The sequence below is a fragment of the Mastigoproctus giganteus genome, chromosome 6 (assembly GCF_048544385.1).
Source record: "Mastigoproctus giganteus isolate SK-2022 chromosome 6, ASM4854438v1, whole genome shotgun sequence".
NCBI classification, from domain to species: Eukaryota; Metazoa; Arthropoda; class Arachnida; order Uropygi; family Thelyphonidae; genus Mastigoproctus; species Mastigoproctus giganteus.
Genome location: NC_143580.1, coordinates 3,159,596 through 3,176,763, shown reverse-complemented (window position 1 = coordinate 3,176,763; position 17,168 = coordinate 3,159,596). Strand labels below are relative to the sequence as shown.

General features: G+C 34.9%; 1 protein-coding gene across 2 annotated transcripts in view; it reads right to left on the bottom strand.

Annotated features, from left to right (window-relative positions):
• Positions 1-17,168, bottom strand: part of LOC150083805 (uncharacterized protein C05D11.1-like) — a 282,398-nt gene that overhangs the window by 65,035 nt on the left and 200,195 nt on the right. For both annotated transcript variants that reach the window (XM_090375794.1, XM_090375795.1), the window contains one exon: positions 9,689-9,849. In XM_090375794.1, coding sequence (XP_090231920.1) covers positions 9,689-9,849 — 161 coding nt within the window. The remainder of the gene's footprint in view (positions 1-9,688; positions 9,850-17,168) is intronic.

Here is a 17,168-nt window from a genome sequence, read left to right as displayed (position 1 = left end):
GTAAAGCAGAAAGATGAATGAAGTAGAGATAAGTAGCTGGGCTCGGGTAGTTCGGGGTTGCAAAACCCTTCCTATAGTTAGGACCCTGAACCCAAAACAATCTTATTTTGATCGCTTTTTCACTTCTTATTTTTAATTTCCTGTCTCTTTCTTTTTCATATCATATATTGCTACATTCCTTATCCATTTAGTCGAGTTCACTTCTGGTGCATACCATAGATTCAATAGGTTTAAAACAAATATCTTCTTATTCACACTTTCTACATACAATAATTTTTTATACATATACACATTATGGTTGTAGGATATGTTTTGCTAATGCAGTGTCCCTGATCGACAATCATTGTTATCTCCCTTTTCGTACTGTTACATTCCACCCTCCATGATTACTTAGCTTCTTAATACAATTATTCTTTATTATATATATATATATATATATATATATATATATAATAATATTGATAAAAATAATTAAGTTACTGAATAACAAAGAAAGCAAACAAAATATTAAATAAAAAATATTAAACTGTCATACATTACAAAAACTAATTTTTGTAATGTATCTATCCTTTTGACTAAAAAAAAAAAAAAAAAAAATTTCCCCCTTAAAGTTCTATTGGCAATTTTTTTAATTTTAAATTTTATTCTTTTCTTTTTGATCTCCGTTGGGTTGGCTATGATTTACACATTTCGCATGTATACATCATAACGGAAACAGAGACCCTGCTTATTGTTCTGGCTCCTATGGTTTTGGCTGCCGACCCTTTGAAGAAGTAGTTAAAGCTTTAGGACCCACTACTTTAGGTAACATTGTTATCTTCATTATTATTTCTATTTTTATGTTAATCAATTTATTTCAGGTTATCTCCTTCACCTTACAGGCCTTCTCAATTTTTCCATGGTAATTACAATTGACAAGTCAACATCCCTTCCCTATAACACTGAATATAAATATTTGTCTATAATATATATATATGAAATATGAAACGAAGAAGTGGAAAAAAAAAAAAAAAAAAAGGAAAAACAGTACGTGTACCTGAATGCGCAAAGCAGCAAAACAGGATACATGTATATAAATAAGTGTCACCAATGAAAGTAAAATAAAATAAAAATAAAAATAGATGGAGAAGTTATTAAACACAAAATGCCGAGCCTAGTTGAAGAAAAAAAGGAGAAAAAGAATGTTAAGAACATATATAAAAAAATTAAGTAGAATTAAATCTGAATTAACAGGCCAATCATATGTACAAAAGCTGAAAGAAAAAGAGGGGAGGGTTATAGAGATAAAAATTATAAAATAAAAATAAAAATTATAAAATAAAAATTAAAGAATTAAAAATTAAAAATTGGTACATAGATCAGGTATATCATCAGGGGGCTACACCTGATCATGTACCAAACACTGTGTTTCTATGCAAACTCATGCTGATGGAGAAGCTATAGAAATGAAATGAAATGGAAAAAAAAAATGAAATGGATATAAAAAATGAAATGGATATAAAAATTATTTTTAAAAATTTTTTTTAAATCTCCAGAAACATGAGTGAGGTAGCCCCAACGCAGTGTATTTAGATTAATAAATTAAGTAACGTAGTGTATTTAGCAATAAAGTGAGTCGATAGTATGTAAGAACGCAAACGCAGTGTGTTTAGTTTAATAAATTAAGTAGAAAGTGTGTAAGAACGTAAGTTTAAATCAAAAGTATGTAAGTTAAATAATAATGAATAACAAGGTAGCGGTATAGAAAAAGGAAGCAATGCAAGGTAGGGGAGGGAAAAGAAGTTAAAAATATAGAGGCGAAGATAGTGAGAATAAGAAAGTGAGAATAAGAAAAGTGAGAATGTCCGAATCACCCTCGTATTACACTAATAGTTCAACGGACGGAAAAACGAAGATCAGAAAGTAGAAAGATGTAAAGAGAAGGAAAAGAGTTTAAAGGATACTAGGCAAGCTGGGTGTGTAAGTACCCAACCTCATAGAGAGGGCCTTGGCTGTGAGAGTGTTAGTAGAAGTGGAAATTAATACCGCTAGCTTGTAGTGTATATTTTGAGTGATAGACATGAAATATAATAAATGATGGTGGAGTTGCTCAGAAGAGAAGAACTATGGGAGCCCTCTGTGGTTAAAATAAAATAGATAAAATAAGATTGGACATAAATAAATACCGATATTAAATTACGAAAAATGAAAAGAAAAACTTAGGAAGTGAAAGAACACGAACATCGTTCTAATAGAAGTCATTATGTGTGATCACTTTCCAAGCAGCGGAAATACCACCATTCAAATGTACAACTATACAACTATACAGGTATCGAATTAACCCTAATCAAGGTGGAACATGGTGAAACCGAATTTTTCTTTAATGAAATCAGAGAGATTTTTTATAATAAAATTTAAGAAATTAATAGGAATGTCATTATTGCGAAGTTTGGTATAAAGATCATTTAAAGCACCAGCGAAAAGTGATTGATTGCTACTAATATTAGCTAAACAGATAATTTGTGTGTAGATTATATTTTTATGAACCTTAATTGAAATGTTCGAGTTCCAATTTGTTAAATAGATAATATTAAAATTAAATTTGCTTCTTTTGTTGAATAGTTCCAAATTATGTCGAAGAGGAGGAATATTTAGAGTAATACTTAAATCTAGAAAATTTGCATGTCGGTTGCCAAGGTTTTCTTTATTGAGAGTGAGTTCAGTTGGATATATGGATTTAGCAATATTTTCAAAATGGATGTTGAGAATAAGAATGTCTTCAACATAGCGGAATGCATAAAAATTAAGGTTCGGGTTGTTATGAATATATAGATGTTCGTAATAATGAAGAAATAGATTAGATACTATGCTAGAAATTTGTGAACCCATGGGAACTCCTATGGATTGTTTTTAAAGCATATTTACCATCGTAAATATAATTGTTTAGAATACAGAGGTTGATGTAGTTATTCCAAGTAACCTCATCTGTTGGTATAACGTTTTTGTATTTGAGGAACAATTGATGAAGTACATTAACAATCAAGTGATGCGGTAAGGAGGTAAATAAGTTGGTGAAGTCATATGTTTCAATACTAAATATGCTGGAATATGTATTGGAATTGGAATTAAAAATTTTGATGATACTGTGGTTATTGTTAATGATCCAAGTGGAAGGGATATTAATAAGAATGGTAGTTAACAATTTGAAAAATTGTTTACCTGGATGATAACAGCCACTTTTTTTGGCACTAGTGATGAATCTGAAGCCAACTGGATGTTTATGGAATTTGGCTATCATATACAAGAAAGGCAAAGTAGAATTGCGAATTTCGCAGTTGTATCAGGTTTTGACCGTGGCGTGACAGTTAACCTTTCCATAGGCAATGCCACATTCTTTGCAATCCTGAGCGTGGGCTGGTGTTGATTGTAATTTAGAGGTTGTTGTATTATTGTGGGAAGCAGATACAATATGATATCAAACCATGCTAAAAGTGATAGAAATAAATGGTAATAATTGACATGGTGTTTATTAAAATAAAATGGGAAAAGATGGGGTGATAGTTATTAAAATTAAATTAATATTAAATGTGTTATCCATAGAGTGTGGACTGGCAATGTTTTTCTAAGGCATGACAGCCCTGTATGTGCCCTTGGGATAATATTTACAATTATATACAGCCTCTTTCATTGCGAATATTAACTGTGTTGCCGTACTTGGAAATAAATCTCGATTTAGTGGAAATGCATTATACCTGTATGGTGATGCAGACCTGTGCTTTTACTCTGCTTGTGGGGAATTATGAATTTGGACATCCAGGTACCGTGTGGATAAGTGTCGAGCCACACCTATGTGCAATTAACCTGGGGTTCAAAAGAGGGCCAAATTATAGCTCTAATTAGAGTTATTTATGTTCCATGGAAAAAATTTTTTCTATGATACTATCAGGAATAGTGAGTTGGCGGCTGTATGAGTTTAGCTTGTGCAGCTGCATTTATATAGTGTCTGATGTAATTGTCAGGAATTTTGTTTTTGATAAGGATATTTTTCAGTTTTATTAAAGCTGTTATAATGCTTTCTGGGCTATTGCATATGTGTATAATTCTGTTTGGTTTTTGATAATGTTTCCATGTATATTTTTGGCTTAGTTAGTTTAATTGCTGGGAAGCCGAACAGATCTCTTTAATTGTAGTGTTTGCTGTATACAAAATCGTTTGTTATTGTGATTTGACTATCTAGGGAGGTGGCTTGTAGGTTGCTATCTATGTTGGTTCTTTCTATAGTCAAATCTTCAGGATAGATTTTTTTTTTTACTATGTTGTCGAAATCTGTATGGTTGACGACATCACATAACTACAGGTACATAGATGATTACCTGTAGTTATGTGATGTCTTCTTTATATTTATTTTCACAGAAGTGCAAATAGAGGTTGGCTATGGAGCATGAACTACTTGAACCCATAGCCACGCCTCTTATTTGCACATAGATGCTATTGCCCATCTGTATATAATTGTTTTTCACATTAAGGTTGATAAGGTCTTTCCAGTACTGTTTTTTACATCCTAGTTTATCTTGATATTCTATGTAATATTCGGATAGTACTTTTATCAAATTGTCATGTGATATACTAGTGAACAAGTTTTTGAAGTCGTATACATTGTTGATGTGATTATTTCTAATATATTCAGTGTACTGTCTGTTATTGGAGATAAATTTTGCGTATGTGATATTGCTAGTTATAATATTTAATTTGGATTCCATTATTTTGCTAGTCATATTGTTGTAGCTGTTTCTTTTTCTATTTTTTTTTTTTTTTTTTTTTATGAGAACCCCAAACACGAGAGGTATTAGAACCTATAGTACTTAGTACCGTGCTTGGGTTGGAGGTTCAGAAGACGAAAGAAGATATTTGTTGATATTGGACTTGAACTTCTGTAGATTGTAATTTTCAGGAAATACGTATGAAGGAAGGTTGTTCCAGAAAACGGCAGTTGAATGAATAAATGAGGAAGATGAAAAGTTGGTTCTGTGGGTTTGTAGTTGGACAGTAAATGGATGTTGGCTGGTGGCGGCACGTGTTCGGACTGTTTTGAAAGAGAGAACGGGAATTATAGAAGCCAATTCAGAAGAACAGTGCCCATGGAAGTATCTGTAGAAGAGGCATGCAGCAGAAACAGTGCGTCTATGAGAAAGCGAGTGGAGAGACTCTGTTAGAGATGAATCATTAATTAACCTAACTGCCCTCTTCTGAATGGAATCAAGAAGCCTGAGAGAGGTTTTGGGGGCACCACCCCAGATGTGGGAACAATATTCCATGGCAGGGCGGATTTGCGATTTATACAGAGTGAGCAGCTGTTTGGAAGAAAAGTAACGCCGAGAGCAAAAGAGAAAACCAAGTTTTTTAGATGCAGAGGAAGCAATATTTGTAATGTGCTTGTGCCAAGAGAGATTAGAAGTCAGGGTAATCCCCAAAAGAGATATATCATTTTGCCTAGAAATCGGAGTGTCACTAAAGATAAGCATAGGAGCAGAAGAATCCTTTTTGCGAGATATAAGACAAGATTGAGTTTTAGAAAGGTTGAAATCAACTAAGTTGTCTTTGCCCCACTGGAGAATTACCTGAAGATTGGCATTTAAGGAATTGGCAGCAGATTTTCGAGAACTTGAAGCTGATTGAGCTGGACAAGGTTTCTCAAAATGGAAAGTTGAATGCAATGTGCTATCATCGGCAAAACTATGGATAGGATTTCCAGTCAATGGAAGATGGTCATTGATATACAAGAGGAAAAGAGTGGGGGAAAGAACTGAACCTTGGGGGACACTGGCATTAGTGGAGAAGTTAGAAGACAGAGAGCCATCTACCATCACCCTCAGTGAGCGATGAGAGAGAAAACTGGATAAACAATTACTAAAAACAGTTGGCAAACCATAAGATGGAAGCTTGTTTAGAAGACCTTTATGCCAAACACGATCAAAAGCCTTTGAGATGTCAAGAGCAACTACTTGTGTTTCACCGAACCTTCCCATTGAATCAGCCCATAAATGGGTAACATAAGCCAGAATATCACCAGTGGATCGACACTGACGGAATCCATACTGGTGATCGTTGATCAGACGGAAGGTTTCTAGGTAGTTTAAGAGTTGGCGGTTAATTGATTTCTCCATTACTTTAGAAAGAGTAGAAATAATTGCAATGGGACGATAATTGGATGGGAGGGATTTTGTCACACTTTTTAGGAACTGGCTGGATATGAGCAAATTTCCAAACAGAAGGAAAAACACCTTTGGAATAAGAAAGTGAAAAAAGGCGGCAAAGAATAGGAGTAAGTTCAGGAGCACAGGTTTTGAGAACAAGTGGAGAAATACCATCGGGACCTGGAGCTTTCTTAGCATCAAGATTCATCAAAATCCTTCTGATATCCTTTTGACGGAAGACCACAGGAGGCATTGAAGGGAGCGCGTTAGGAATGGTGGGAGGTGTTTTACCAAGATCATTAATACATGAGCTCGAAGAAAAATGGGATGCTAGCAGGTCAGCTTTATCCTTGGCTGAAGTGACAACAGAACCATCTGGTTTGGACAGAGGTGGGAGCAGAGATGGGCAAAAGTTGCGGCCAATAGCTTTGGCGAGAGACCAGAATGCTCGGCTACCATTAGGGCAAGAAGCAAGTTTTCTACTCTTAGCCTGTTCAAACTCTAGTTTGGACTGATTAATAACTGCTTTACAATTGTTGCGAGCTTTGGTGTAGGCAGAAAATGAAACTGAAGAATTAGAAACAAGCCAATTACGATATGCAACATTCTTCTCTTGGACAGCCTTAGCACATTTATTGGAAAACCAAGGTTTAGATAACGTACGAGATTTTAAAGTGGAGTGTGGGATAAAGGATTCCATTCCTGCAAGAATAATTTCACTGACACGATCTGAGCAAACGTTGACATCAGAAGTTTTGAAACAATAATCAGACCAAGGAAAAGAAGAAAGGAAGTCTCGCAGGTCATCCCATTTTGCATTCTTGTAATGCCAAACAATACGAGGTTGGGAATAGCCATGAGATAAAGGTTCCATTGGAGAAGAGACAATCACCAAGTTGTGATCTGAAGTGCCTAAAGGACCTCTCACTTCAACCTTGTACTTAGAAGGGTTGTTTGTGAGAAAAAGATCAAGCGTACTGGCTGCATGATTAGGATTGTCCGGTATTCTTGTAGGTAAATGAACAATCTGTGCTAGGTCATTAGTAATTGCAAAAGCCTCAGCATCTCGACCTGCTGGGTCGGTGTGACTAGAAAATGGAAGCCAGCTGGGGTTGTGAACGTTAAAATCACCAAGGAAAATTACCTCACTGTTAGGAAAGTTGGACTGGAGAAAGTCAAGTTGCAAAGAGAGGAAGTCAAAGAGCTCCAAGTGATTAGTGGAGTTGGGAGAACGGTAGAATTTTACACAATGAGGTAGAGAGATTTTAAGCCAGAGAAGATCAAAGAGAGGAGATTACAAATTGCCAAGTCTCTGACAGGGAATATCAGAACGGACATATGCACAAGTACCACCTTTGAGGCGAAAGATCATACAGCAAATAATTTGGACATCTAAGATGAGCAGTAGTTGAATCAACTGATAACTGAGATTCAGTCAGAAAAAGTACATGGGGTTTGGAAGACTGCAAGTGGAAATGGGCATCGTTGAGATTGGAATTGAGACCACATATATTTGTGAAATGAATTAGGAAGTCCTTGGGAGGTTTAGATCTTTTCGCAGATAAGCTTGCTCTATTATTTTGACAATTCATGGTGTATTCAATAGTAAGAAAAAGTGGGTGGGACATGCTGTATGAAGTAATGAAATTTTTGGATATGGTGTACATGTGGTAAGAATATACCCAGATCCTTGACATAACGTGGCCTCGACAATGCTCCCCGCATACACACTACTCGGACTCCCTCCAGTCACTATCTGGCAGAGTAGAGGTAGCAAGATTATACACTAGCTGATCCGGAAGCCTCCTAGAGAGTTACCAATAGGTTTGGTCCGGTGTACTATCTATCGGCTGGCCTGCGAACACCGTTTTAGAGCTGTACCCTCGAAATTTAAGGAATATTGGATCTCGCCACGACATTCATCATAACCTCAAAAATCATCAATCATACTGCATGATGGAAGAGATAGGGAAGGGTTGGCCGGAACCTAGCTCTAGAGACTAAACATGGGTTCCACCACTTCAAGCCTCCAATAAGCAAAGTGGTGGTATTTCACCGGTTGATGAGAGTCATTTACCACCTAGTACTGCTTGGTAACATAGAGGGGCGGCGTCCCTCCATGTGGTGTGGGCGCCACACCTCGACCCCTGCTTACGTTGGTTCACACCTGGGTGGTCACCCACCATGTACTTGTGCATGAAGGTTATACCCAGGATTACTAACAGTTCCACCATCGTGAAGGTGCAAGCAGAGGATTTGGCTGTCATAGACCGTCCGGACTTCACCGAAATTGGGTCCACTTGACTTGAGTGTCACCCGAATATCAGTTCCATCAGTGTTTTAGACTCCCAGGTAGCAAGAACAGCTTGTCTGGCATATCTGAGAGAATGTCTATGACAACCACAAGGACCTTTTCCCTGTTGAGTCCGTGGAATTTTGGGAATCCAGTAAATGTATGGATATAGGGTGTTGTCCATTTTAATTTAATTTTCTTGTGTACTGCTATTAGTTTTTTAGTGATTATGTTTGGGGTGGGATTCACCAGATAATTCACCAATTTTTTGCCACACAAAATGAGTAATATACTGATAACATGTAAAGAATGCAGCATCCAGTATATAGGACAAACCAGCACAACCTCTAAATTACAATCAACACCAGCCCACGCTCAGGATTGCAAAGAATGTGACGTTGCCTACGGAAAGGTTAACTATCATGTCATGGTCAAAACCTGATACGACTGCGCAATAAACTTATGTGTACCACACACACATAAAAACTAAACTTTGGCGGGAAACTGAATATTTTCAGACTGACCACCACAGGACATGAAGGTGATATACTATGATATTTCATTCTGTTACATACCCGTAGGGCTTTGAATCTCCTATCACAGTTCGCTGTAATATACGTAAACCACCCTGTTTATTTAAAATTAAGTACTTATATAAAAATAAGTACACTAATTCAATAAGATTACTCTTATAATTCCAAATTATCCATCAAGTAATTAACCCAGCAAAACTGGTATAGAGATTACAGAAACGGGTATGTATATTACATTCCTCTAGTATGGCTATATGTCTGCTCAAAGCCCTTGAGGAGTAGCAGAGATATGGCTATGATGAAGAATGTTAATTTTCACTAACTTTTGCCAATTTCTCCAGCTTTCTTTAAAATTCCATTAATTTTGTTGTTTTTATATGTATCTTATATTTTATATGTAAGGCTATCCATACCAGGGCTAGGTATGGATAACCTTTAAATATAACTAGCAGGTTGGCTGGGGTCACTACAAACCTGATGCTCCCAAGTAGTACAACAATTTAAAAACAGAAATGTATAAATAAGTTAAGTACATATACAACCCATGCACGTGTAATGTCTAATTGTCCACAGACAATAGCATTAACGCTGGAGCCAATATTTACAATACTTATGCCATTTAATATTTGAATTGTGTCAAAAGACTAAATGTCTTTTGACACAATTCCAATATATATATATTCACAAACCTTGTGCATGATGATGATCCATCATTTGGAAAAAATTCATTCTGCCATGGTAATAATGGATCTTGATTCTCAGTGAGCTTTGAAATATTGGTAGAAAGATGAACAGTTATATTATTTGCAGCTGTTAAGATTTTTCGTACAGTATTCAGGGAATCTATGATCTAGAATGAAATGAAAGCACAGTAAATCCAGTCATAAAAAAAATAATAATGTTACCACATATTCATAAAGTAATTTTTAAGCAAAACTATTATGCTGATCAGTTATAATAGGATGATGAGTATGCACTATTATACTGATCAGTTATAACAGGATGATGAGTATACTTAGTTTTATATAAATTTTGCTATAGTTGGATGGTTTTTTGCCAAAGTAATTAAGGAAAAAGTGTAATGTATATGTAAATTGTGTATGTTCTATAATTGGTTACCTGTTTTGGGGGATGAAAACCTTTTGTTTCCAGAAGAAAAAAAAAGAAACATTTTCAGCATTTTAATGCATCATTCCCTTTCACAATGATATTTATATAAAATATGTTGTATAATACTGAAGATAATTCAAGCAGACAATACCAAAATGGATTTAAAGAAATGCAAGGGATAAAGTAAGGTTAATAAAGTATGATATATATACAAAAAATTAAAATATATACATAAAACTTATCGTTGTATACCCACAATCTAGGTGACATCAACTGGGGACAACCACCCAGACTGAAGGCAAAAAACGACAAGGAGTTCTCTGTTTCTGTAATGATCAATATCTACTAAAATATATGAATTCAGATGATTAAGTAATTTGAATCTAAACCAATTAAAGGTAGTTAAAAATTTTTAGAATCAAAAGAAAGATAGTATAAATGCAAGCACATATTGAACATCGTTGACCCAACAGAGAATGTAATTTAATAATTAAAATAAGAATAAATGTAAAGTATAAGGCATATCTACCATATCCAGTACAAAATGTAGTAACAACAACAGTCATCATGAAATAACAATCTCTCTAGTGAGTTAATATATATATGTGGTGACCCCTATGTGATGGATATGGTAAAAATAAATAATAAAAAAAAAAAAAAAAAAATATTAATTAAAATTAAGTTAATGCAAAGAGAAACATGTAGATAGTAAGATGAATAAAAACCAATAGAGTAGGAATGATAGAAGCAAACCCATTCCTATAGCAGGACCCTGAGCTGAATTTTTAACCTTACTTAATCCCTTGCGTTTCTTTAAATCTATCTTGGTATTATCTGCTTGAATTATCTTCAATATTATGTAACATATTTTATACACATTATGGTCGTAATGCATAATTGTTCTAGCAAGTGCATTGGCCCATAAGTATTAGTTAGTTTGTTACAATTTATTAACTTTATTTCTTTCGTTCCATATTACTCATATATATATTTATATATATATAAATAACGTGTGGTTTGTAATGTAAATAAAGTGTCTGAAAATGGAAATGAAAAATACACAAAGTGCCTGAACTAAGAGAAGTTTAAGGGAGAGTAAATACTGGAAGTGAAGTAGTGGTGAAAAAGTGAAAAAATTTGAAAAACCTAGTACAAAAATGAAATGGGACTGAGGAAACAAACAATATACGAAAATAATTTTATACATATAAATAAAAAATAATAAATAAATAAATAACACAGTTTTCAGATATGGGAGGGCAATTTTAGCAAGAAGTCGAATCAAGTGATGGCAAATATGCAAAATCTGAATACAGTAAATGAAAAGATGACACATAGCCAAGAATTTCATCAGGTGACTACTCCTGACCATGTATCAGGCACTGCATTTCTAAACTTGTCTGTAGTATTAGAAAAAGGGTGAGAGCAAATATGCAGCCTTTGTTGTAATACTAACAGACAAGGTAGTCCCTACGCAGTGTAAAAATTAAGTTAATAAGGTAATTTTTAAATTTAATACAAATTTACAAACGTGTAATGTGAAATATAATACAAATGTTTGTACTGTGCAGAAGGGGTAAAAAGTAATTAAATTAACATGGTTAAAAAATGTAAAAATTCAAATATACAGCAGAGAAATTTGATCAAAAAAGAGTGGACAAGCAAATGGTATAAGGGAATGGTAAAATTCTTCGGGTGGGGGAAGGGAAGAAAAAGATGGTCAAAAGAAGGCGAAAATAGCAATAGGATGCAGGGTAGTCAGAGCGTTCGTATCAACCTCATATTACACTAATAGTTTTACAAACGGGAAAAAAATAGAAAAAGACAGTATAAAGATAAAAAGTGTAGAAAAATTCATTAAAAATACTGAACTTACTGGGTGTGTAAGGCCCAACCTTAAAGAAAGGGTTCTGGTATAAGCAAGCATTAGTAAAAGTAGGCGTTAATACCATAGGCTTGTAGAGAAGAAGGGAAATCGAAACCAAAACTAAAAGTGGGTGTTACCTGGAGTCATTAAGTCAAGTGAAGGAGAGACGTACACAGCCAATATGCAAAAGGGAAACAATGAGAAGTAAGCGAGTTATATAAATTTAGAGATACATAGAGTGATGACCTCTATCGTTGAAGAAAAAAAAAAAAAAATTGGGGAAGATGGCCTAAAAACATTAAACGCCAGAAATAAGGCCGCAGGAATACAAATATGTAAAGGACCATGTGAAACAGAAAGTAAAACAAGAATAATACCAATCTACAGGAGATGAAATTCTGGTGAAATTTTAGATGATCATAGAATCTAAAAAAGTTCCAAAAATAGTGGCTGTAGGTAGCAGCCATTATTTTTGGAACTGGTTATGAATCTGAAACCTACTGGTTTTTTGTGTAATTTGGAATGCAGTCTATAGATCACTGCTCCAAACTTCCAAGTTAACAAGCCACTGTAGACAGAGAAATGCACTGTTTGGCTACAGCTGAGGTTAAATTTTTTTTTTTTTTTTTTTATGAAAACCTCAAACATGAGAGGTATTGAAGGTTGAGTGAATCCACTAAAGAGTGTGACAAAAAATCCGGCAGGCAAAAAACTTTGATGGCAACAGAATGGCAAAATTGAAAACCATGAACAATTTTTGTGTACACTGATAAATTTTTTCACCAAATAAAAGGCCTAGTTAAATGATGCAGGTTTCGTAAAGAAAAACAGAAACATTCACAACACATGGCTACCAAATAGATAGTAGATCTGAGACCGGTGTCAGAGAAGCAAAGTGCCAAACCTAGTGGTTATTATCAAGGAAGGTACTTAACTTAATAAGTACAGGAATAAAAAGTCAAATGTACAGAATTCCAAATGGAGTCTTATTCCGAAAAAGAACCTTAAACGGAAGTCATGAACAATGATTACTAACTAAGTAGTGGAAATCCCACCAAATAATATACAACTGTACAATACCTTTAACATGGACAGGTGCCAAGTAAATGGAAATTGAATTTATTTTTAATTGTAGAAGAAACTATACTGAAACAGTATTTGATGAAAAAGGGAGGTACCGTATTTCCCCATGTATAAAGACGCACCTTAATTTTGGGGCCCGAAATTTGAAAAAAAAAAAAAAAAAATGTATTACGTAAAGTTATTGAACTCAAGTTTCATTCATCATAAAATTCATACAACTCCTCATCACTGTCAAAACTCCCATTCGTTAGCCTGTCCTCATCTGTGTCTGATGACGAATCACTGTCTTCATATATTGCCTCGTCCTCAGTTCCATCTATGGCATTTGAAATGCAACACTTCTTAAATGTTCAACAATCTCGATCTTGATATTATCCGAGGATCTTTTCACCCAGGTACAAACTTCTCCTATAGTTGGTTTCTTCACTCTTCCTGCTGGTGTCAAATTGTCCCCAGAAGACTTCATCCATTGGTTCCATTAGTCTCTCATGGCAGCTTTGACAGATTTGTTAATGCTGACATCAAGTGGTTGGAGCTGGGATGTCAAGCCTCCAGGTGTGACGGCAAGTTTTGTTTTTTGCTCTGCAGCAATCTTTGTTTTTTGTTATGTGTGCCCTGAACTGATCAAGCACCAATAGGGCAGGTTTGAGTAAGAGTCCACCTAGTCTCCTGCTCCAAACTTTCTCAAACCAGATCTTCATCCCATCCTGATCCATCCAACCCTTGTCATGAACGTGGACAATCACTCCTTGAGGAATGTCTTCTTTTTGCATTGTGTTGCGTTTGAAAATCAGCATAGGAGGCAGCTTGGTTCCATTGGCACAACAAGCTAGAAACAACTGTATAATGGCTCTTTTCATGTCCACTTGTCTTCACAGTTACAGTTTTCACCCCCTTCTTATCAACAGTTCTGTTACTTGGGACTTCAAATTGAAGGGTGACTTCCGTCCATACTCAAACTGTCTTCCGACATTGAATGACAAAACAATGAAATTCAAGGACCTTCTGCTCATAGCTTTCAGGCATCTTTTGGGCAAGTCTGGTGCATGTACGCATGCTTAGTCCATTCCGTTTCATGAACCTGAAGCACCAATTGTGTCCTCCTTTGAAATCAGTAACTTCTTTTTCATCAGCAATTCATCTTGCCTCATGCTGAACCATCTTTGTGGACATATGAATTCCAATTGCCCTTTGCTCTTCAATCCATATCTTCAATTCCCTCTCTAAATCAGGCCATTTTGCTGACTTGCCTCTCATGGTTCCTCTGCCGTGGCGTTTTCAGTAGGGTTTCTTCTTCCCATAGCCAGTCTCGGATTTTTTTTTTCTCAGTTGGAGGAGGACCAAACTTACGTTCAGCAGCACGATTTCCATTCACTTTTGCAGACTGGATCACTTTTAACTTGAATTCAGCACTGTACGAAAATCTTTTCTGAGCCATTTCTGGGCAGAATGTGGCAAAACGTAACCTAATATACCGGTAACAAGTGCGAAACAATGAGCGCAAAGATGCGCGAAAAATGCAAGTAAAAAAAAATCTATAACCACTGTATAAGATGCACCCAGTTTTTAGACCCCAAATCTTTCGAAAAAGGGTGCGTCTTATACATGGGAAAATACGTTATATTATTATATAGTATGAATCAGAGCTGTAATACTCAATATGTTCTAAGTTGATAATAATATTAGTAAAATAATAAGAGGAGTTTACCTCAATATAGTACGTAGAACACTTTCGTATGATACCCTCCAGAAATCACAGGAATGAAAATTCCTGTGATCACGACTGAAAATTCCTGTGATCAGGAATGAAAATACGAATTTTCATTCCTATGATCACGACATACGGTTGAAAAGTGTTGTCAGCTTCAGGAAGGAAAATCGTTTTGAATATTTTCGTTAGATTCTTTTAATTGCGTTAATTCGATTTTTAATTGTTTTAAATTGATTTGAATTGTGTTAAATTGATTATTTAAATTTTATTGTAATGTACCGGTAAGTTGTCGATTTTTTCGTTTTTTCCATTTTAATTTCTGGAGGGTATCATACCGAAGTGTTCTACGTACTATATTGAGGTAAACTCCTCTTATTATTTTACTAATGGTATATTATTATTTAAAAGCTTGTTATAAAAAACTTGTATTGCTTTGCTGAAAAGCATATGGTTGCTGCATATGTTAGCTAATCGGATAGCTTGAATACATATAGTATTTTTGCGAATTTTACTGGAAATATTAGATTGTCATTTACCTCACAAATTGGCAAAGTTAAAATAGTTTATTTTGTCATATATGTTAATAAGATGAGGAACTGCATTATTGCAGAGTGTCATTCAGATCAAGGAAGTTGGCTGTGCAATTATCAACATTTTCTTTATTGAGTTTGAGTGCAGCGGGGTAAATATCTGCAGCTAAGCATTCAAAGTCGGAATTTAAAATTAAGATGTCTGGAAATTTGTGAATAATTTCCAGACATCTTAATTTTGCATACACACAAATAATTGGAGTTCCCATGGGAACTCCAATTATTTGTTTGTATGCAAGCTTGCCATTGAAAATGAAGTTATTGAGTATGCAAAGATTGAAGAGGTTGTCAATCTTTGCATAAAACAATTGTTTTAGCACTAACACCAGTAGGTTAAGTGGGATAGAAGTGAACAGGTTGGTGAAATCAAAAGTTTCAATACTAGTTATAGAGAGATTAGATATAAAAATGTTTAAAACAGCTTGGTTATTGTTAATAATCCAGGGAGTAGTAAGAATGCTGAAGATGATTTTGAGTTGTCTGAAGTGCTTGCAGGGTAGGTAATAGCCACTATTTTTGGAACTGGTTATGAATCTGAAACCTACCTGTTTTTTGTGGAATTTGGCAATCATATAAAGGAAGGGTAGAGTTTTTTGTATTTTGGTGTGCAGTTTTTTATGTAAAGCTATAAGCTTTTTTATTGTAGAAGCAGGATTGAGAATGCATGGTGTATATGCGGAACTATTTTCTATTTCAGTTTTTAGTTGGTTGAAGTAGAATTGTTTGCAAAAGATAGCAAAGTTGTTGGATGCTTTGTCAACTGGGGTGATAATAAAATTGTTCTGTAATTCTAATATGTTTTTTCAGATTGCATTTGGAATCCTGTACATTTGTCTTTTTATTCCTGGACTTATTAAGTTAAAAGTATCTTCCCTGATAATAACCACTAGGTTAGGCACTTTGCTTCTCTGACACCGGTCTCAGATCTACTGTATATTTAGTAGCCATGTGTTGTGAATCGTTTTGTTTTTCTTTACGAAACCTGCAACATTTAAACAAGCCTTTTAATTGGTGAAAAATTTTTATCAATGTACACAAAAATTCTTCTTCATGGTTTTCAATTTTGCCGTTCTGTTGCCATCAAAGTTTTTTGTCTGCTGGATTTTTTGTCACGCTCTTTAATGGATTCACTCAATCTTCAATCAACATCAGATGTAGCCAAACTGCATTTCTCTGTCTACAGTAGCTGGTTAACTTGGAAGTTTGTAGCCGTGATCTATAGACCCTGTTCTATGATCATCTAAAATTTCACCAGAATTTCATCTCCCGTAGATTGGTATTATTCTTGTTTTACTTTCTGTTTCACATGTTCCTTTATATATTTGTATTCCTGAGGCCTTATTTCTGGCGTTTCATGTTTTTAGGCCATCTTCCCCATTTTTTTTTTTTTTTTTTTCAACGATAGAGGTCATCACTATCTGTATCTCTAAATCTATATAACTCAGTGACTTGTCCTTGTTTCCCCTTTTGCATCTTGGCTGTGTATGTCTCTCCTCCACTTGACTTTATGACTCCAGGTAACACCCACGTTTAGCTTTGGTTTCGATTTCCTTTCTCTACAAGCCTGTGGTATTAACACCTATTTTTACTAACACTTGCTTATACCAGAACCCTTTCTTTAAAGTTGGACCTTACACACTCAGTAAGTTCAGTGTTTTTAATGACTTTTTCTACACTTTTCATCTTTATACTGTCTTTTTCTATTTTTTTCCCATTCATAAAACTATTAGTGTAATATGAGGGTAATATGAACACTCCAACTTTCCTGCATCCTATTGCTGTTTTCGCCTTCTTTTGACCATCTTTTT